Genomic DNA, 23,438 nt, shown 5'->3' with positions numbered 1-23,438 from the left:
TGCAGCAGAGGGTGTCGAGCAGGAACACGGGGGCAGCAGGTGACCCGCAACCACAGATCCAGACTCCACAGCTCCAGATCCAGAAAACCTGCAGGAAGTGATAGGAGGAGAGAGGAGAGAGACGAGAAAGCACAAGACTACCAGAAAGGGGAGAAGTTGTGTTAGTAACATTCAATAATGGGATGAGGTTGCATACAGAGGGAGAGAAAGTAGAGGAGAGAGGGGCTCAGTGCATCATGGGAAATCCCCCGGCAGTCTAGGCCTATAGCAGCATAACTAAGGGATGGTTCAGGACTCACCTGAGCCAGCCCTAACTATAAGCTTTATCAAAGAGGAAAGTCTTAAGCCTACTCTTAAATGTGGAGATGGTGTCTGCCTCCTGAACCCAAACTGGAACCTGCTTCCACAGGAGAGGAGCTTGATAGCTGAACGCTCTGGCTCCTAGTCTACTTTTGGAGACTCTAGGAACCACAAGTAACCCTGCATTCTGGGAGCGCAGTGCTCTGGTGGGGTAGTAAGGTACTATGAGCTCTTTAAGATATGATGGTGCCTGACCATTAAGAGCTTTGTAGGTAAGAAGAATGATTTTAAATTCTATTCTGGATTTTACTGGAAGCCAATGCAGAGAAGCTAAAACAGGAGAAATATTATCTCTTTTCCTGGTTCCTGTCAGAACACGTGCTGCAGCATTCTGGATCAGCTGAAGAGTCTTAATGGACTTTTTCGAGCAGCCTGATAATAAGGAATTGCAGTAATCCAGCCTTGAAGTAACAAATGCATGGACTAGTTTTTCTGCATCATTTTTAGACAGGATGTTCCTGATTTTCGCAATATTACGTAGGTGAAAAAAGGCGGTCCTTGAAATTTGCTTAATGTGAGACTTAAACGACATGTCCTGATCAAAGATAACTCCAAGATTCCTCACAGTGGTGCTGGAGGCCAAGGCGATGCCATCCAGGGAAACTATATCTTTAGATAATGCGTCACGGAGGTGCTTAGGCCCCAGAGCAATAACTTCAGTTTTATCTGAGTTTAACATGAGAAAATTACAGGTCATCCAGGTTTTAACATCCTGAAGGCACATTTGAAGTTTAGCAAACTGATGAGTTTCATCTGGCTTGATCGATAGATATAACTGAGTATCATCTGCATAACAATGAAAGCTTATGGAATGTTTCCTGATAATATTGCCTAAAGGAAGCATATATAAAGTGAAGAGGATTGGTCCGAGGACAGATCCTTGAGGAACTCCATGACTAACTTTGGCATGCATGGAGGACTCATCGTTAACATGTACAAACTGAAATCGATCTGATAAATAGGACTTAAACCAGCTTAGAGCGGTTCCTTTAATGCCAATGAAATATTCCAGTCTCTGCAATAGGATCTGATGGTCAATGGTATCAAATGCAGCACTAAGATCTAATAAAACCAGTACAGAGACAAGTCCTTTGTCTGATGCAATTAGGAGGTTGTTAGTAATTTTCACCAGTGCTGTCTCTGTGCTATGATGAGCTCTAAATCCTGACTGAAAATCCTCAAATAAACTATTGCTCTGTAGAAAGTCACACAGCTGTTTAGCAACTGCTTTCTCCAGAACCTTAGAGAGAAATGGAAGGTTAGATATAGGTCTATAGTTGGCTAAAACATCCGGATCAAGTTTGGGCTTTTTCAGAAGAGGTTTAATTACAGCTACTTTAAAGTACTGTGGTACATAGCCTGTTGATAGAGATAGATTGATCATATCTAGTATAGAGGTGCTGACTAAGGGTAAAACATCTTTAAGCAACCTAGTCGGGATGGGGTCTAAGAGGCAGGTTGATGGTTTAGATGAAGAAATTATTGAAGTTAGTTGGGAAGCAAAACAGTCTAAACATGTATCTAGTTCTACAGCTGTTTCTAAGGTTCCTGAGTTAAGAGATAAGTCGGTGCCAGTTGAGGGCAGGTCTTGGTGAATTTTGTCTCTAATAGCTAGAATTTTATCATTAAAGAAGCTCATGAAATCGTAACTACTGAGAGCTATGGGAATACTTGGCTCAAGAGCTGTGACTCTCTGTCAGCCTGGCTACAGTGCTGAAAAGAAACCTGGGGTTGTTCCTATTTTCCTCTATTAATGACGAGTAGTACGCTGCTCTAGCATTACGGAGGGCCTTCCTATAAGTTTTAAGACTATCTTGCCAAATTAAATGAGAATTTTCCACTTTGGTGGAACGCCAATTCCTCTCAAGTTTCCGCGATATTTGCTTTAATTTGCGAGTTTCAGTATTATACCATGGAGCTAACTGTCTTTGTTTTAGTATTTTCTTTTTTAAAGGGGCTACAGAGTCGAGTGTCATTTGCAGCGAGCCTGCAGCACTATCAACAAGATGATCGATTTGGGAGGGACTGAAACTAGCATAGGAGTCCTCCGTTACTTTGTGACTAGATAATGTATTTAGAGCTGATGGAATCACATCCTTAAATTTAGCTATAGCACTATCAGACAGACATCTTGTAAATTTAATACAGCTTTGTTTACACAGCGCCATATATACATCTGTATTCGCACAAATCATTACAGAAATCTACATAAATTTCAAGGCTACATACATATTAGAGTCGGTGCAGCTGTTAGCTGTGCAGCTGATAATCTATGCATAAGCTAACAACACATGGAGGACTTGCAGGATGGACTTTAAGCAAGACAAATGTTAATGGGCTCCCTCACCAACACAGATCACTGTGTTGGTTGAACTGATCGGGAATCACATAAATGCTACACCAGCACATTAAGCAGTCTGTGTGACTGTATAAATGGCTGAAATGGCTAATTTTATTGCCATTTCAGCTGCCATAATGACAGGAGTAAAGTCATTGCCATGTATAATAAATAAACATGTTGCTAGAATACATGTCTGATCTGATATAAATCCACCGTTTATGTTTCTTGTTTACATTAATACTTGTTTTGTTTTTTTGCTGTCAGATAGCTATCCAATCCACCAGTGATGCATGAAGTCCTAGACGTCTACAGTTCTTTTTACCAATCAATAACCAGATCAGTGCTTGCTGGGAGTGATCAAATACCTCTGTGCAATATCTGCAACACTGCAACACCAGCAGTACTGTATGCTGCAACATCTCTCTTCAGTCTTCAGTCCACTCCAGCACAGCCTATGAAATGAGAGTGCCTTGATTTCCGAATCCCAGCTTTGGCTTCTGTAAGGATCTCACTCCCTGCTGGAGCAGCGTAGTGGTTGTACCCATTATAATCACTGCTTTACATAAAATGATGAATTCTAACATTACTTGGAACTGTGCTTTCACTCACAGTATCCTACCTTACATTAGACACACACACAACCTCTGAAACCAAGCAGGTTACATGGAGTCTCACTCCATCAAGATAGATGTTTCCTCTAGACTCCATATTGACAGCTCATGCTCACTGAGTGGGCAGCAATGATTTCACTTGATAATAAGTCGCCTGACTGCATGAGTCCATTTTTTTCCCCCAGAGGCATATATTCCACGGTAGAGCTGCTAGGAGATGATAAGACCGTGGAGAGATAACAGCTTTTGGTATGGTGTGTTATGGCACCTGAGAGGGCGTTCGTTACTGTGATTATGGGTTTGACAGCAATACTGAGAGGTGAGAGGGACAGTCAGGCATTGTCAGCAGTACCAAAGTCCCATTATCACAGTTAAGGTTTCTGCATGCTTCAGCTGAATTATGGCACGTCATCTGTACACATCACACAGGAAAGTTGTTCATACTTTCTTCCGATATAGATAAACTTGAAAGAAAAAGATGGTACACACAAACTTGTACAAACTCCTGCAAAACACAGGAGATATTGCTGTCCTGTTTTGTTTTTCCATTTACCTCCTCACACAATGCTTCAAACTGATGTGGTGACAAATAAAGTCCACCAAAGATTAGATTTAGACAAACTTTTATCAAGTGACAAGTTCTTCCTGGCAAAACTTTTGCAGCTGCTTTGTTTGAATCCCAGTGGTGTTTCTGTGCCATTTCTTTCTGGTGTGTAGCCTTGAAAATGTGATGCACTGTAATATATACTAGAAGTGAAGACATGAAGCAGCTGAAAATATATTTTGGCTTCAAAGTTGATTATGATCACCCACATCTGTAAACCTGGGTAAAATTTTCATAGTTTTAGACATAATTGCTATCAGTTGAAATATTGTTTCATTTTTCATTTTAATTTTATTTATATATTTTTTTATTATTTTAATTTTTATTAACACACACAAACACAACTTTTACTCTTGTTTCCTTATTTAATGAAATGTATGAAATTAATTGTCCATATGTAGTTTCTATGTAGCTTTGGCAATATTGTCGCTATACATTCATGCCAATAAAGGTAATTTGAATTTGCATTTGGTTAAAAAAACATTTGAATGGCATTAGCTTTGCAAGTATTTTGTCATTATTATTAAAAAGTCCAGGGATCACCAAAATCATTAGCATTTGTTTTCTGGGGCCCATGAATATCTGGACTATACATATGTCATGGAAATCTATCCAATCCTTATGGAGACATTTCAGAGCAACTACTGTACGTGTGGTGGATCAAAATTGAGGCAGGAAGCGACTCTGCTAAATGTAATGGATGTTAACATGGACAGTTAGACTAACCTTTAATGTTGTTCAACTCTGACGTCACTTCCATTTGTTTAATCTTACTTCACTTTACTTGTGCTGCGTGTCGTATTTTTAAACATATCACAAACATGAAGCACTCACGTACGACAAGTAGGAATGGTGGGCAAATTATGAAATTAAGTTTATAAAAAATGAAATGTTCCTTTTTCAATAACATCCCGAGGGGTTTCATGACTTTTATACAAATTCTGAAATACATGTGTACTGACTTGGAATTTTTCATCCAAGTAATAAAACAGAATAAAACAACGTGAAAACCAAAATGATTACTAAATAGCTCCCCATTTGGTGTTGGCATAGCAACAACAAAGCACAGCTTTCTGTGATCTTTACAGGAATTAACAGCACAGCTGCGGTGCATCTTGATCGTGATCAATCTGATACTTAAAGGAAACACGCATTAAAGGAAAGATGCTGTCGCGCGTCTTTGTGTGTGTGTGTGTTGTTAAATCTGTAAACTATGGTATAAAAACTCAAATCCTAGCTTTTCTGGTTACTATTACATCCATAAATGTGTCACATGCACAGACAGCGACAGATGCATACACAATGTTGTTGCTGCTGTTTAAGATTTGTTATAAAAACAGATGACACAAACAATCAACCTGCACTCAGAGGCCTGCTTGTTATTCTGAGGTGTTAATGTGAAAATGAATGCCTGGTTGATTAAACTCCCATACTCCCACCATCTAAAAAAAACACCACCGGTACAATCAAAGGATGGGGGAAAAAAAGAAAAACCATTGTGTGCGCGCAATATAATTACAGCCACTTGCATATTTCTGTCTGCCATTTAAAAATGAGTGTCTGGGAGCAGGATAATGGGAATAATCCTTCTGCCCATTTTCAAATTAAATTTTGGCGTTCGTGGTGAGACGAGTGTGTGTGCTCGTCTCTTGGAAGCAAATCCTCCGTTTGAATAACTTCCCTCAAGGCTTGATGGATGTGATACAGATATTAGATTTCCATCACTTCAAACTCTGAAGTTTCTGCCACTGGGTGACTAAATAATTGAAGACTTCTCCCATAAAAACGCAATATATCTGTTTGAGAAAAATGTTGCTTCCTCAAATTTATCAGTCAATATTTCAAAAGGGAGGATGAGTCTATCCCCAGCAGCATAACTATACTGTGGGCAGAAGCTTACTCACTTTCACACCGGCATTTATTTTGTAAAAGTATGTGTCAGATCTTTTGAAGCTGTTGCCACATTTGTATGTATTATAATACGCTTCATTATATATCATTAGAATTTCAACATTTTTATGCTGATATCCATAGTCTCAGACTTTTCATGTTAATTACTCCTTAATAGTTTTTCAGATATTTAATAATAATTCAGATATGCTCAAATAATAGAATAAAAAAAAACATAATACTGATAAAAATGTATGAAAAATGAAAAATGTATGTATTTTTTATTTGTAATTCTACCACTTACAAAGAAAACACATTTTCCCATTAAATAATGTAGTAATAGTGTTTTTAATATGCAATAAATGTTAATCAAAATCAAAATCAGAATCAGCTTTATTGCCCGGTATGTGTACACATGCGAGGAATTTGACTGAGGATTGTACATTGCTCACAATGTGCTTACTCATACAAAAATACAAAATCACAATAAAAAAAATTAAATAAAATCAGACACAGACTTCAGTGTAGACAACACAAATATACACACTATGAACAAAAACAATAATAATAATTTACAGATCTCACATTTGAAATTATATGTTGTTATGTGATACTAAATAAATAGACGTGTGGTTTATGTGGTTTAACTTGAGAAACAGCATTTCAAATGTGATAAATTGTTTAGAAAATAATCTGATCTGATCATTTAGTAGCAGTTCTAGAGCCTTTGATGATATCACATGGTCTTCATCAACTTGAGTTTGTCAAGTTATTATAAAATTGTAGACATTTAAATTTCCATTTTCCATTTTTTTTCTGAGCACTTTAAGGACTTCTCATGCATGTCATCCATGATGAAGATCATGTCCCATGATTTAAAGCGCCAGAACAACTATTAATGGACCTTGTGTTGAGATTCTCGACTGCTATTTCCAATGCCAAGAATGAGCATGTGGTAAATTCTATTTTTTTTTACGTTTAATATTTAAAACATTCAACAACATGTGGTTTCTTTGTGAGGGACAGTCTATGTTGATAGCCTGAGGAATGTGCGCAAATTCTATGGAATTGTCTTTATTTGGAGAAGAGTTAACATTTTGTCCTTTGCCACCAAGTGATTTTAAAGATCAAGTCTGATGGTTCGAAATTGTGGTCTCGGAGTCATGGAGAGAGACACTCCAGCTGTTCAGCTAAGAGCCTTTGGGAGGAAAACTTTTCTCAGAGGTCAGGCTGTAAATTTGAAAAAATATATCTAAAATGTCCAATAGTTTATGTCACTCTTCTTCAAGATGGTGGCAACTGACAAAAAACTTTGTCCATAAATATTGGTTTCAGGCACAATTACACTCATGCATTAATTTAGGTTATTCATGCTTTCAATTTAAAGAGTGAATGAAGCATCTCTGCAGAGATTACTCAGAATATGACTCACTGTATTGTTTTACAAGCCACACCACAGCGACTCATCAAAATCAGAGTTATTAGACCACTTGACCCTCCCTCCATTGTTTTCTTTATCCCTCTGTCTGCTAAAGAGTAATTAGCAGAGCTGTTCATTAATTACACATGAGTCCATGGCCACACAGCGGTGTGCTGCAAGGGCAGGTGACTGTATCTGTCAACCGAATCTAATTTTGCCAACTCGCGCAACGTTCATGATTGGTTCAATCAAGACGTCACAGACAATTTGTCTAGTGTTCCTCGTCCCTCGGCCACCTCCAAGCTCTTCACAGAGAAGAAAATTAGAGTATCCGTCAGCTGTCCCTAAGGGTCCTGCCTTTGGGAGATGTAGCATCCTCCCTCTCTGTTGACAGACCTGGCGCCTGCCTCACTTGTCACTGTAATTAGTTTTGTTTCGCTGCCATTGTGCTCAGCAGCCTTGCTTTATTGCTGCATGACCGTGTGCAGTCGGGGTTCATTCCACAGTGTTGTATTAAAGTAGGCTCCGTTTAAATGCCCTGACATGAAAAAAACATGCATTCTCCTCAAGCATTGATTTCTCCTGCTCTCAACAACTTGTAATAAGCACGTATTTGTATCTCTCCAGCAAAACAACAATTACAGGCCAGTGTTCCATTGATGAATTGTGGTTGGCTTTAATTAATCAGCAGGATAATGCTGCTCCACAGTGCGGATGAAAGAGGTCATGAGGGGGCTTGGCCCATGACAGATGGGAGAGCAAATCTCTGAGATTGATCAACAGCAGCAGTGTTAATGCATGGTTTCTCTGGAGGTATCTGGTGTGCACAGGACTTTAGGACATGGACACAAAACAACATTAAGTTTGTTTTGATCTTGCATAGAAGATATGCTATTTTTTTGACACAACATTCTTGACAAATTCAAGTCCAGCTCTTGATGAACAATGACTCAGCTCTCCGCAGAGTGATAAATAATTTATTGGTGTCATTAAAGTGTGTCCAGACTTATTGCTGAGAATTTTAGAGGCATATAAATAACAAAAAGTCAATTCAACGTATAAAATGGACACAAACACACGTCACACATCATTTCACAGGGAGAAAACATAAATGAGTTTGAGATCAAACACACAGGCAAACTCCACACACACAGTTGGTTCATAGGTTTCTAGCTAGCTATAGGTAAGGTGTGTGCAGTTTACATTATCTGCTTGTGTCAAGTAAATGGGCTTCAGACTGCACAAACAGTGCAGCATTCAAATTCCCACAAATAACCCAAAATGAAAAATCGATTTGTGCATTCCGTCTTAACACACGCTGACAAATGATTTGTTGGTGTCATTGCCGTCTGGAAATCATGATAACTTACTTGTGTTAGACTTCTCTACACTTCTCTTCTGCCTATGTGAATCATTTTATCATCATGCAGGGCGGTGTGATGCCAAGGATTGCTACTTACCTCATATCAGAAATATTAGTTTCAGTTAGGACTGATCATTTTTCTTCTTCCTCTGTGATTCTCTCCTGTAGAGCACCATAAGGACGTAACGTACGCGCACATATCCTCACTTAACCTCAATGGCCACTATAGCATTGGAAAACCCATTATTGTTGAGAATTTTGAAGGTGGATTGCATACACTTCACAGTCAAAAGTGTGGACACCAGATTATTATATGTGATTAATGTATGTCTTGTTCTAAAACCATGGACAATAATTGCTATTGGCAATCCCATTCATCCCAGAGATGTCTGATGGGGTTGTGGTCAGGGCTCTGTGCCGGCCAGTCAAGTTCTTCCTCACCAAAAACAGGAAACCATTTCTTTATGGACCTAGCTTTGTGCACAGGGGCACTGTCATGTTAAAACAGGAAAGGCTCAATGCCAAACTGTTGCCACAAAGCTAGTACCACACTGTTGTCAAAATATATAATTGAATGCTGTAGAATTAGGATTTACCTTAATCTGCCTGGCCCCAACCACATTCTTTTCAACATTATTAGTCCAGGCTAGGTAAGACAGGATACTGATGAATTATGCAACTTCTGGGAGGTACAGCTTTTTTTATGTGCTGTTCCAGTCATCTCTGCTCGTTGTGATGTTAAGTGCATACCAGAAATAGGCTCCATGCTGTCTCGCCCACCTAAAGCTTACATTTTCAAAGTTCAAGTGTTCATTCAACGTTTTTTTCTTTTTTCAAACCCAACTTTCTTTTTTAAATTTCAACCTGAGAACAACCGCTCTTCTCGTCTGTGTTTGTGAGCTACTTCAATCCACAGCTTTTAGTTTGCCCTAGCTTCAGTCCACTACTCTCGCACACAGGTATCACATCCTCCGACTACAATAACAACAGTAATGAACTGACTGGCAAGTGGCAGCTGCGCTCTGACCGCCCAGCAGCCCATAATGGCTTTTACTCCCAAGGCCCCGGCATTACCAATACCACACACATGTTGTGGGTTCATTTATAACCGAAGACAGCCTTTTAGTAATCAGATAGTGGTTCGATAAATGCTGAACTGCTGACTCCCTTGAGGAAGGTTTCTGAAGGGCGATTTACCACCTCAGTGCTGATGTGATGTCTATCCTCTGTTGGCTCTTTGTGTCTGTGTATGGAGGGGCGTGGGGGTTCTCTGTCTTTTTCTGTGTGTGAGTGTGTGTTTGCAGTCTTTTGAGAAGGGATAGGCAGGGTGAGACAGCAGAACAGACTGATAGGCCGAGCATCCCCTTTTGGCTCCTCTGAGTGGAGGAAAAAAATAAAAAAAATACAGCAGACAAGCCACTGATGATGCAACGTGCTTCTCTGTTCAATGACAACACAATTCACACCTTTTGAAAAGACACAGCAGTGTAAGAAAGCATCTATGACATTTTCATATAAATAAACATTTCTCCCCTCTTAACTGCCAGTGGATATAACACAATAGCGATTAAACCTCTGCTCATTTCATGAAAGCTTTTCCATTTGCTGCTTCTAAACACTTGGCATCTGGTAGGCCTTTAGTGGGAATAATCCTCCCGGCACTGTGCATTTTCCTCATGCAGTAACAGCAGCACATATCTTTTAATAAATACAAGAAAATGAAATGAAGAAAAGAAGTTAGCATATAAGCAGCAATAGCTACCAGGTACAAAGCACCAACTGCAGAAAGTTAAACTTTAACAGAAAATTAGGTAAAAATGAAGAGTTTTGACACAACAGCAACAAGACTGCGGATTACAACAAAGTTTTATGTAGTTTTTCAATGAAATCACTTTTTAATAAATCAAATTTTTACTGCATTTTTGTCAATAGGCTGGAATCTCGCTTAGAAATGAAGCACACGCCTGTTTTCTCTCTTTCTTGGAACAGCCACTATTCTGCTTTTAATGTGAAGGTACAAGGTCGGGATGCAGCCCCGTGCGAGCTCCTGAGCCTCTCTCCAACTACAGCAACAACACCGCAGCTAACAAAATGCAGTCCATTAACACCACACAAACAAAACACTCACTAGCAAAACACAGACTCCAACACAAACTCCATGTAAGGATAAACACAACAATAATAAAAACAACAATAAAGTTGTGCTGAAGCCCATCATACCAAAAACATGATTCAGATGAGGTCGGGTGAAATCATCACATAGGCTGGTGTCACAGAGACTTATCACATTACTTCACCAGCTAACGCCATCCATTTTACGGTAAGTGTTGATTTTAGCCTGCAGGAAAAGATGTAACAGTACAAAGCAAATGTGGAGCGATTTGTTTACTAACGCTACTTTACGCTTTTTGCTTCGTAACATTCAATTTACATTTATTGTTATTTTACAGATACTCAAATACACAGCTTCTCCACCTCTCAGTCTATGTAACTAGCGTGAACCACATAATATACAATACTGCAACATAACGGAGCAGGACAACACCACCGAAGAAGAACCATTCACTATAGTAATGTTACTTACTTACAGTCTAACTGTTGTAAAGTGTAGCAACAAGCTCATTTATAAAATTCAGTAATGTTAGTTACTGAAAAGCAAGATTCGAGCTGATGCCGATGTATCATGTCAGCTAAATGCAGTCAATGTAACATTACCATGTAACCAGCGTGGATTAGTTCAACCTCAAGCTGATAAAAATACTACTGTAATGTTGCAGTGGGAGTCTGTCTGTCTATAGCAGCTGTCACACTGCCTTTTTATCTGGGAGTATTGTGCCAATATGCCAGCTTGCTCATGTTTACGCGTTTATTGCAGGATCTCTGTATGAAAGCGATTGTGTTTTGGATTATGCTCGCTCACAAGTTCAAGTCTATGTGTTGAAGCGTACGAACACACTTCTGGTTGTAATCTTAAAACCGCAGAAAATTACATATTGCCCCTTTAAAATATCATAGATTTTAATCCTATAGGAAGCACTTTTTTAAATAGTTAAATATATATATAGTATTCCATGTTTGGAAGCAGGGTCTGCAAATCTTCCTAAACACACGAACAGCTGCACAATTTATTCACATAAATGAACTCATACAAACCTCATATAACCACATTATTTCTGAGTTGCTCAAGTGAAAAAGAATAATTTAAACTCTGCGTACAGCACAATTCTTGTGGTTAAAAAGGTGCTTCTTACCTCTTTTTGATCCCTTGCTTCCTCTCTGCAGTCTCGTATGAATAAATATGTGCATGTTTCCTGGCATCTTCAGTTTCTGCAAGGTTTAGCTCTTTTATACAATGTACATGGAGCGGAGGCTGCATGTTATTTTTTATTTTTTTTGTCTTCTCTGCTCCATTCTCTAAAAAAATATGGACACACGATGACAGCAGCACAACATTACACAACAATTGAAAAAGTAGCTTAGCGCTAGGGCCTGACAGGAACACTGAATGACATACTGTTGGCAACAATACAAACAATACAACAAGCATGTATAGCTTCTGGAAACACAATAAGACATAATCTGCCTCCATTAGGAAATGCAGTGGGAATAATAGTGAATTACACAATGTAGTACGACATATTCCTCTTTTATAAAATTAAATGTATCTTACAGATTGCTATAATGAGTACAAATGTGACTGTGGTTGTAAGGATGCGTTCTTCATGTTACCAGTGTCAGTTAAAGTGGATGAATTGTATCCAGGTGCTGTGCTTTCAAGGTAAAAAGCAATAACAAGAGAAAAAAGCAGTCCCAAGGTAGCTGGCCCAAAGCTTTAACAGTAATTGATTTGACTTGAAGATAAACTGAGTTATTGTAGTGTTATGTGCTGTTATGTTAACAGTGGTATAAGAATTATTTACCACAAAATCTAAAAATACAAGGTATATTTATTTAGCATTTTATAACACAGGATTGTATAATGACATGCAGTTGTAGTTCCCTTTATTCTACCAGTTTGTTAAAGACATATATGATATTATATGCTCTGCTACAAGTAAAAGTCTTGCATTAAGTACAGAGGTCATCAACTATAAATCTTGGTGGCACGCCACCAATTTTACACAAGGTGAGTTTAATCTTCATTAGGAGTACTATTTAGCCCGTGAACAGTTGGACAATGTCGTCCATGGCTCCGAAGTGAGCTAACAAAAAAAACAACTTTAAAAAAACTTAGCTCTGATGAGGTCATCAAGACACTATTGAGTTGCATTATGGGAATCTAGTACAGGAATTTTGGCACTTGACCCACAGTTAGGTGGTGTTTTTTTATAGCAATACCTCTTCAATACCTCTAATCATAAAGTGTTTCAACATTTGCCCCCCACATGCCAGAGAACAGAGCTTCCACGACTGGTTGCAAATTTTTGGTGCCAGCAAAGTTGATAAGCAGCATTTTAAAATCCATAAAGGAATACATGGGTGGATATATGTTACAGTGTCACTGGTGTGTGAATGAAATCTTGTCCTTGTTCAGGCTCTGGTCATTGTGGTAATCTACTGTAATAGGAATGACAATAGCTTCAAACAGTTCCTGTTTACATGACACTTCTATCACATAAGTGAGTGAGAGGCTGAATTTACACACCTGCCAACCTCCAATATGCTGGGTAGGCGGAGCTTGCAGTTGCTTTAAAACACTCCTCAAGCAACACCTCACTGCATACCTGAATGCTCCAGCAGAAACAAGGTGCTGTCATGTAGGTTTGTGTTCTTATTTCCAGGCTACATTCAGACTACAGCAGCTGTCTGATTTATTTTTTTTGTTCCGCCCATGGCAATGGCCTGATGCTTCTGAGGGATGGGCTGCGGGAACAGTAAGGTGCTGCCTGGGGCATCCAACAAGGGCTATGTTAGTGTAGTGCAATCACTTGTGGCCTTTAGTAAAGCAGATGATGATAATGAGCCAAAGAAGCGTATGGAGAAGCAAAGACATCCATGGTTTTCCACCAGCATTAACAATTTTCAAACCGCATCAAACGGCCAACAGCAGACGCTCAGTGATGGACGACACCAGGACAAAGTTCCCACGTATAAGGATAAGTTTGATCCACGTGTGACAGCAAGGTAAATATTAATAAGGATTCGAGAACAATATCAATTCACAAAAGTAGATTTGAAATACACTATGCTGCTGTAGCAAATGTGGTGTTGAACACTATATATTAGCACACTTAAAAAGGTAGAAATAATTTCAATACAGATCCACTTTTTTGCACACCCATGTTGACAATATTCTTAAGAATGTACTTGAATCCAGTGATACACAGCTTACATAGCTTATTTTTGTGGTTAACAATAACACATTAGAAGACCCATCCAATACAGAAACGTTACTTACTGCGGTCTAACTGTTATAAAGTGTGGCAACAATCTCATTTATAATATTCAGTCTAGCTCACTAACCGTTTCATAATAATCCAATATATTTAGCTGTGCTCACATTGCTGAGCCAAATAAGGTTGGTCACTGAAAAGCAGGCAGGCGAGCCAACTCCAATGTATCATGACAGCTAAATACAGCAAATGTAACGCTATCATAACGAGCATGGATTAGTTCAACCTCAAGCTGATGAAAATATTACAAATAAATATATTGCCACAGGGATCTCTGTATGAAAGTTTCAGATTATGAGTTCAAGCCTATGGTTCAAGCATGTGGTTGCAATCTTAAAACCGCACCGCTAGTGGCCGCTGAAAACTACATATTGCCCCTTTAAAAAAGAAAGAACCCTGTGAGCAGCCAGTTTTCAAACACATATTCAAAAATAGATCACAATGCAACACAAGGTGAAATGACTTATTAAGAGTATTCGTAGTGCTCATGGGAGCCTTTTAATGTCACCAGCTTTCTCATTCTACTCTACCTACCACAGCCAACCTTGGTGCAATACAATTTATTAGCAGTAACAGTAGACATTCATTCGAGAGACCTAGGCCTTGTAATACCTGAAACTGCTTTCCCGTTCTTGTCAGATGAAAGCACAGAAAAAATTAAAGCCAGAAAACTGATGCCTTTAAGAGAAGTGCATGCCTCCCTCTACATCTGCTTAGTCACCGCTTATATGAAGTATTGCCTTGTTCATCATTGATCTAAATCAGATTCATCGTATATGCACATATCTGAATTTGCCTGGTCTACTTTGCAGCAGTAGGCTATACAACATGCAAATATCTTCCCGTACATCACAGCTGCTGATGCGGTGAAAGAAGTTGAGTGCTTTGCAACAGTGTGTCATGAGATAGTTATACTGTAATGAGTCATAATTCCCCTTCTGCCCTGTCAGGTACGACATCAAGGCTCTGATCGGTCGAGGCAGCTTCAGCCGTGTTGTGCGTGTGGAGCACAGGGCCACTCGCCAGCCCTTCGCCATAAAAATGATGGAGGTAGAAGCCCCAGAGGGCCGTGAGGTGTGCACCTCGGAGCTGGTGGTGCTGCAGCGGGTGAGCCACTCTAATGTGATTCAGCTGATTGAGGTGTTTCAGTTTCCGCAGCGGGTTTATATGGTGCTGGAACTGGCCACAGGGGGGGAGCTTTTGGATCGTGTGGTCAGCAGGGGCCATTTCACAGAGAGGGATGCTACCCAGGCCCTCCGTATGGTGCTGGCCGGGGTGGAATACCTGCACAACCTAGGTATCACCCACAGAGACTTGAAGCCTGAGAATCTTCTGTACTACCACCCCGGGGCCGACTCCAGACTGCTTGTTACCGACTTTGGACTGGCCACTTTTGGTGGCGCAGGGTCTGAGGTTTTAGGCCCTGACAGAAGCAGCGACGGGGGAGCAGACAGGACTTGGTCGCTCAGAACCACCTGTGGAACCCCAGAGTACATGGCCCCTGAGGTGTTGCAGAGGAAACCCTATTCCTGTGCAGTGGACATGTGGGCCCTGGGGGTGATCACCTACATTGTGCTCAGTGGATCCATGCCTTTTGAAGACGACAGTCGCATGGTGCTCTACAGAGCCATTGTGGGAGGAAAATACAGTTTCTACGGAGATGTAAGTTCACTGGGTTTTTTCGTTGCAGATTGGAGTTTAGTTATGTACACTATGAAGTTCTAGAGTCAAAATATCGTCTTAATACCAGTAACCCTTGAAAATACATGCATTTTGGACCCAATGATTTAATTCCAATGCCAGTGTTTGTGTGTCCTGTATGTAGCAAGAAACGAAGGGTGTGGAGGTTGTGGTGGTGCACAGGCATGTAGGGCAGGTAGCAGGTCCAGCTACAACTTAATGGACAGAATCAAGGAATCGTAGTATTTTGGGGTTAAAGTTGGCTAACTTGCAAACATTAAATTTACATACAAAAGCAATACAAAGTCAGTTTTTACCTGTTATACTATAGCCTACATAGAAGCTCTTCATTTTACTGTTTGTTTTGTCTGATCTGGGACAACTTGGCTTTCAGTCTTTTATAATGCATTTCTGTGTTTTGTGTCTTCACACAAGCATTTCTCTATGTCCTTATAGAGTGTTTTTATGTTGAAGGGCAGTGTTTCCAAGCAGCAAATGCGTAGTGTTCAAGTTGTTCCTCTGAAATATTCTCTCATAGAAAAGGTGGAACGTGTCATTCTCTTAATGCATATGCCTTTGCATAATGTAGACTTGACCCCTGCTTCTAGTGATGCATTTTTGCATTTTTTTCACTGTGCTGTCTTGCAGTCAAAATGGAGTTTTTTTTGTTTTGTTTTGTGGATGCTAAACAGAAGCTCTGGAGCACAGTTTAACTACAAAAGATGTAGTTATTTGCTGTGTTTTAACCATAGAATAAGTGGACATAGCAACCGTGATGTCACTCATTGGTTTGTGGAATACCGTTTTGAAGCCTCATTGTACTTTGGCCGTTGCCGTCGTTAACTGTGATATTAATTGGTAATTGGCTAATTTTGGCTAACAAAAAACAGGCATAAAACTCCGACTCCTAGAGTATCTTTTAGTACACCTGAACAATGAACAAGACATTTTTTAATGAAAACATACTGAAATTGTCTTAGACACGAAAACAGCACCCAAAAACAAGTTCACGGACAGTTAAATTTACACAGTGCAGTGGATACGATTTGTCTCTAGCCTGATTGACAGGTCACCATGGTAGCAACTTGTCAATCACAAGGTAGCCACGCCCTAAAGCATACCCTGTTTTATCATCTATTTTACTCTAAATGGGAACAATTTACAAAGTGAACATCATGCTGTGTTGAAGAAGACTTGAAACTAGTGACTGAGACCAGAAACTCATTTGGAAAGTGTTTACTGAGGTAATAAATCAAGTGAGAAGTAGCCTCATTTTGTCACAGACTCCAATGCAATCTGACTTCTCTTTGCAAGTCACCCCTGCTGGCCATTAGAAAAAATGTAGGTTTATGTCGCTTGCGCATTGGCTTCACTTTTCATAGCTGGAGGTTCTCGCTTGGGTTTAACCCAATGAATAAGACTATTTCTGTTTCGAGAGTATCTATGCTTCAAAAAAAAAACAACAAACTGTTTTAAATAAAACTCCCATCTGCCGTTTCATTTTGACATTCTGCCTCTTCCTCACAATCTGGTTTGTTGTGTATGATGTGCATGCTTTGTGCTACTACCAGAAATAGCTACATTATTCCATCCTTGCCTGGTACAAGTAGCACATTTTCAACTGAGCATGTAGCAGTGCAGGCATGATAACAAGGTGAATCTTTCCTAGTTTTCATCCCTTCCTCTGCAACATTGTACAGCACAAGAATGCATATGCGAAAGTTTGTTGTGGTGTTGTGGTGTTTCGAGTTTCTGCTTGCCATGGCTCTTTGAGAATACCTCGAAATGGGGAAAAGGCGGCCCTGCAATTTTTTTTTTTACCCTTTTCCTCTGTCATACAACTAAAGTGGGTATTTTTAACAGCCTATACTGTCAAGCTCAGTAGTGAGTTTGGGCTTGTTCTTTCACGCTGATTACACCCAAGGCTGGATTATTCACTGGGCTTTAAGCCTGGCCCGATTCTCAGGGATGCAGTCTGACATTTTAGTTTGGCATACAAGAGGCTCCCTTTACATAGGCCCTGCACTATTATCCCTGTGTTTACCGCTACACTGACCACCAACTGAACAATAGTGCAAAATCCTTCTAGAGTTTATGCAAGGGCTTATTTCACGTCTTCCCTGGTGTCTTTCGACGCAGCTCATATGAAGGCCACAGTGGTGAAGAAAAATCCATGGGAACAAAGCAGAAAACCACACATATAGTATGTTACCACCCACTGAGATGCACTCAAGGCATCAATCTGTAAATTTACATGATGACAATATGAAGACATCATACATGCCTGAGTAGCCGTCGAGGGCTCGATGGATCAGGCATCAATCACATTTCCATCTTGACAAGACACTTATTCTCCATCACGACTAAGGATCTACCCTCTCTGAAAGATCGACTACACACACACACACACACACACACACACACACACACACCACACACACACACACCACACACAGTGATAATAATGTTATAATGTGTGATGAAGGTTCCCCAGTATCCACAAAATGTGGACCTCTGCCACAAGGGTTCTTCATGTCATTCAGAAGAGCGCTTCTCTTTGAAACGAGAATACTTTCAACAGCCTAAGCAATTCCCCTCACATATTAAAACTGACTCGAAGAGTTTCATTTCACATGAGCTGTCCGCCAATTGAACAAAGTGACACAGAGACCTGCAAAATATACATGATGCCTTCATAGCATGGGGAGTAATGAGGAGACCAGAACTGTACTTTCAGCAATACAAACACATCCAGTAAAGTTCTCTTCGCAAAATAAAACATTTTTGAATAAATCACAAGCACTGTTGAAAACATCCTAAAATGCAGGTTTGCCCGCAATAACCAAGGAGTAATGCTTTTTTAACTCAAGATGTTACTTCTCACTTTAATTAGATGTCAGACATTTTAACTTGTCATAGAAGGAAAAGCACAGGTGTTCCTAATATTACCAATCTCTTTGTTCTATCCCAGTAAGCCATGACAGTGTGAGCAAGCATGCATACTACCAGAACTCTGAAACCAAAGCCACTAAATGGAATTCCGCCATCATTAATAGCCTTATTTACATCTGTGCTTTTCCTACTTTGAGTGAAAAAGGCCTATAGGCCAGAATAACGATTATATGATTACATGAGAAATCGCACTCAGAGTGCCAAGAGAGCCTTTTAAAATGATTATGTTACTAAAACTGAAATGGGTCAGGATCACGGGCTGCTGCGGCCCAACCTGACGGACGGATCAACATTTCACAGGGCTGACACACAGAGATTCACGCATTCCCACATACATTCACAGTATAGAGTCTGAATTAATTCTATCCATCTGGATTATGTAGAAAAATGGCATCCTGGAACACAGAGTTTTATGTAATTGAAAAATTTAATAAAACATATTTTCAGAAATGGAAGAGAACATGCAACCCCCTTGCAGAAAGGCCCAACCGGCTAAGCAGCTCAAATCTTGGACTTTTTTTTTGCTGTAAAATAACATTACCAACTACTAAACCACTGTGCCACCAAAAATAAACATCACCTGAATTTGCAGGCAGCGCACATTCTTCTTTTTCAAAAGTGAAGATAATTGGCGAGTTAGTACAATTTGGCACAACAAGAACCAATAAATGATTTGTAAATGGAATAGGAAAGGCGAAACCATTTGGTAAATCAAGATGCAAATTAAAATCCAAATACTAATAAAACTATTTATTTAGTCTCACTCTAACCATGTCGAATATGAGTTAAATTGCTATATAACCATATGTGAGACTTATTCATCAAGAGCAGACCGCAGAATATTGCCAGTGGAATATTGTAAGTATTCAGCGAAGATGTTTGATGAAAAAGGATAAACTTCAGGTAGTATAATTTTTCCAGATGGACAGATTTTAAAAGTTACTCTTCTTTTCTACTATGCAAATTAATACTCAAGGGCTGCAATTACAATCAATCTTCCAAAGGTATCAGTAACATTTTTGTGTTTAGCAGAATAGGGAGATTCAGTAAATGTGTGTGAGTGGGTGGGCTTGGGGTTTCAGCCGTAAGCTGGAGGTGAGACTCACCGAGAAATGCAAACAGCCTCTGGCACCTGCCCACGAGCCAGGTCCGTCTGTCTCCCGAGCTTCCCCCACCTTTTCCACACTGCACTAACAACACACGCCATGCATACATTCCCCCAACAGGTGCAACAGCCCCTACCCCTAAGACCTGCACTGCAGACTCACACTGATACGCTTACTGAACAGCAGGGGGGAGGAGGGGAGTTGGGGAGAGTTGGGGGAATAGATTGCAGGGTGAAGGAGATTGAAGGGAAAAGAAAGAAGGGAGGCAGAGGACAACCCGGGCAGAGGAAGAGCGGGTGTAGCCTCAGGGACTTTTTTGCACCTTATCACTCAATCCGTTCACCGCACATAGGACGGAGCGTTTCCTTCGCACAGAATCAGGGCATCTCATGAGTGTATAAGTGGATTTCTGTGTGTGTGTGTGTGTGCACGTGTGTATGTGTGTGTGTGTGTGTGTGCGCTCTTGTCATGGCAGCCTTTTGTATATGTAAAGCACAAAAATCCTTGTGTTAGTTCAGGCCAGACAGCAGCACAGTAACCTCCTCTGCATTCTGCTGCTGTGTTATTGTAGACACACTTTCCTGACCCAACCCAAACATCTGCATCTCTCAGCAGCAGGGCAACCTGTGTAACGGTTAGCCCACTCTGCCCCCTAGTGAGCACTGTGTGAACAAACCCAGCCTCCACTTGGCCACAGTGTATTGTACATGACAGCCCAATTTCTCCTGCCTCCTGGTATTGATATTTTGATTACTGTGTTTTAGCTGCAACCTTCACCTAAATTAGCAGCAGGCCACCTCCCCCATTTGGACTCATTATGATGAGGGATATTTAATTGTGGAAATGCTAGGTGAATCAGATTTGAGACAAGTCTGAGGCGGGGACTCTCGTATGGAGTAGTTCATTACTCAAAAGTGTATTTCCTCATGATCACATTAGCGAAATTCACCCTTCTAGCGTTTTCATCACTTGTTGCAATTACGGTTCTGTCAGGTAAAGATGTAGCACGCCGCAAACACAGTCAGCTTAGCTTCTCATTCACTCTAACAAGATGTTGCGCAATAAGCCAAGCCCTGTAGGTTTCTCCACTGCTTATGCTATATCTGCAATCCACTTGTCTCCCTCCTCGGCTAGCTCAACAGTGATGTATAACACCTGCTCTCTCTCCCCCTTCCACCAAACGCAATAAAGCCTTTGTGCATTTTGACGTGAAAAATGTTTGAAATAAGGGAAAGAGGTAAACTTTCTGCAGGCGGCTCAGTTACAGGAGAGCAGCACTCTTTAGCTGTATCATGTTGATAGCAGGAGGTAGGCAAACTTTTGCTACCTCTTTTGTATGATTTTTTTTTCTGCATCATCCCCATCTAATGAAGGCTTTACCATCTATCTCTTATAGCCAGCATGCACTAAACTCAGGCGTTCCCATCTTTTCAGATCAAGGATAAAAGGCATCTGCTATCACATGTGTTTCATGGCACAGTAATAAGGAGCCTCGCTGAATCACCGCCAGGGCTAGATGTAAAGGAATGTCAGACTTGTTAGTCATGGGAACTCAATCAAGCACTTTCTCTCCTTCCCAAGGAAGCCAAGTGTCCCTCTGCCTGCCTTTCAGGTGTGAAACAACACACAATGAGAAGAAAGTTTGAGTGAGAAGCATTTTTTATGACTCTTTCTGCAGGCGGCTATGCACCCTCTACTGTGCTCGCACACACTTCTTTCCAGTCAGTGCACCGTGAGAATAAGCAACTCCCTGCTTCTTTGAATTCCTCTCACCGGCAACAGTCTCGCGATTGTCAATTTCATGCTTGATTAATTGTCATTACTCGGCGATAGACAAAAAAAGGGGAGAGAAATGCATTTCAGGATTAAAATGGAGAGCGAGACCTCCCTAAAGAGTGAGATTTAGTCTGTGCGAGTATGAGCAAAGAATGAGAACATTTTGCACATAGAGATTTGACTGTATTTAGCTTTTCTTCTCCTCAGCCAGACACTGAGGAGTCTAATTTGCATCTTAAGGACAAGAGAATGAGATAGAAGTGATAAGGAAGCAGTCTCTGAATTATGCTTATCATTACCTGACGTAAATTCAAACAATCCCAACAAAACATTATCTAGAGAAAGAAAGCGTGTTTTGCTTTTTGACACTGATAGAGGTTCTTGTGTTACAGCCCGGTCTCCATAACCAGTTGTCTTATATCTTTTTAATCTGATGCCACATCATTCTAATTCAGTGTCTAGTAATATTGTATTTAAAAATAAGACGGAAGCACAAGGGTCATCGATTTCCTGAGGCAGGCCTCCACAATGTTGTCTCCATGACAAAGAACCAATGCCGTGATGAATAATTGAATGATTCTGGATCATGATAATGATTCTGATGTCTTCTCTCCCACTGGAAAGATGTCATGGCAGATTTCAAAGCATTCTTGAATGTCAGCTTGGGTCATGACAAGGGGAATGATTTGCTTTTTGAATTAACAGAGAGCAAAGGATCCCAGTGAGGCTCATCTGTGGTGCTTTTATTGTGAAGCTAATGCAGGCAAAGAATAAACATGAGCCCAAATCCCACACATACGGCAGGGCTGTCCTACCTCCCAGGCTTCGTATTCTGTCAGCCAAGACTGCTGCTTCCCTTTGCCCAGTGACATTTAGCTTTTCTTTGAGTTTAGTTCTGCTTGTTAGGCCTGCCTAGCACAGGGATCACAGTTTTATTGCTTTGTTAGAATGAAATCTTGCATCCTGCTTTGAAGAGGCTTTGAATCTGTGCAGGCGCCTTGTGTAGATACCCAGCCAGCGCTCACAGAGGACTGTGGGTATCACGGTGTATGTGTGTGTAGGTTGAATTGACATCTTCTGGGGTGAGTGTTCTTACATTAACACTGAAGGCAATTACTCTGCTCTGCTTCTACTGTTCCTCAGCCTTGGCCCTCAGTGTCAAACCTGGCCAAGGACTTCATCCAACGACTGCTGCCCTTGGACCCAGCCACTCGCCTGACGGCCAGCCAAGCCATCCGTCATCCCTGGGTGGTCACCATGGCAGCCAGCTCCTCCATGAGGAACCTCCATCGATCTATTTCCCAGAACCTCAGGCAACGGACATCACAAAGCTCCTCCCGGTGCCCGAGCAGCACCGCAAGCTCAGGAGATAGCAGTAGCGTGGGCCCAGGAAGGCTAACGTCACTGGAGAAAAAACAACAGCAGCAGCAAGTCAGAGCATCTGGACTGACTCAACCTCAGAGAGCCATACATCATCCGGCCTGAGGGCTCCAGGAGCATCATCGCCATCCAACTAATCACCAGATTCATAAGAAGGCTAATGAGGGGATGGAACCAGCTGCCCCAGCTCAGTATGTGTTGCAATCACAAACCTCAGAGCTGCAAACAGGGAGCCAAAGTGTCTGGGACAGGTGTTGTGACAGAAAAAAAGTTTCCTCCCTTCTCTGGACTTCAGTCAGGCTTCACTACTAGAGTAATAACCCAGGTTCCCCTGAAGGCTGAGTTCCATCCTCCATTAGTTCCTCGTGGTTGGATTAAGCTGTTAGTGAATATTCTTCAGTTTGAGGTCCAGGCTTATAATGAGACAGAGCTATAGTGTCCATCTCCACAAGGTCTCTAGCCCCTGGTTATTCACACAGCTTGGACTAATGGGTTCAAGATCTCATCTAGATTATTATGAGTCACCACACTGAATAGGTTCATTCCACAGATGAGAAATTCA

The 23,438-nt window shown here is 40.7% G+C and overlaps 1 protein-coding gene across 1 annotated transcript in view; it reads left to right on the top strand.

Annotated features, from left to right (window-relative positions):
• Positions 1-23,180, top strand: part of LOC119884402 (serine/threonine-protein kinase H1 homolog) — a 137,254-nt gene extending 114,074 nt beyond the window's left edge. The window contains exons 4-8 of the mRNA XM_038694837.1: positions 11,768-11,799; positions 12,035-12,060; positions 13,531-13,713; positions 14,933-15,644; positions 22,640-23,180. Coding sequence (XP_038550765.1) covers positions 11,768-11,799; positions 12,035-12,060; positions 13,531-13,713; positions 14,933-15,644; positions 22,640-22,981 — 1,295 coding nt within the window. The 3' untranslated portion in view covers positions 22,982-23,180. The remainder of the gene's footprint in view (positions 1-11,767; positions 11,800-12,034; positions 12,061-13,530; positions 13,714-14,932; positions 15,645-22,639) is intronic.
• The last annotated feature ends 258 nt before the right edge of the window (positions 23,181-23,438 follow it).

Source organism: Micropterus salmoides, unplaced genomic scaffold, assembly GCF_014851395.1.
Source record: "Micropterus salmoides isolate LMB-PRFRI ecotype aquatic unplaced genomic scaffold, ASM1485139v1 Ms_hic_scaffold_1, whole genome shotgun sequence".
In the NCBI taxonomy this organism is placed as follows: Eukaryota; Metazoa; Chordata; class Actinopteri; order Centrarchiformes; family Centrarchidae; genus Micropterus; species Micropterus salmoides.
The sequence above is the reverse complement of the archived record's forward strand: the minus strand, read 5'-3'. Positions and strand labels throughout refer to the sequence as shown.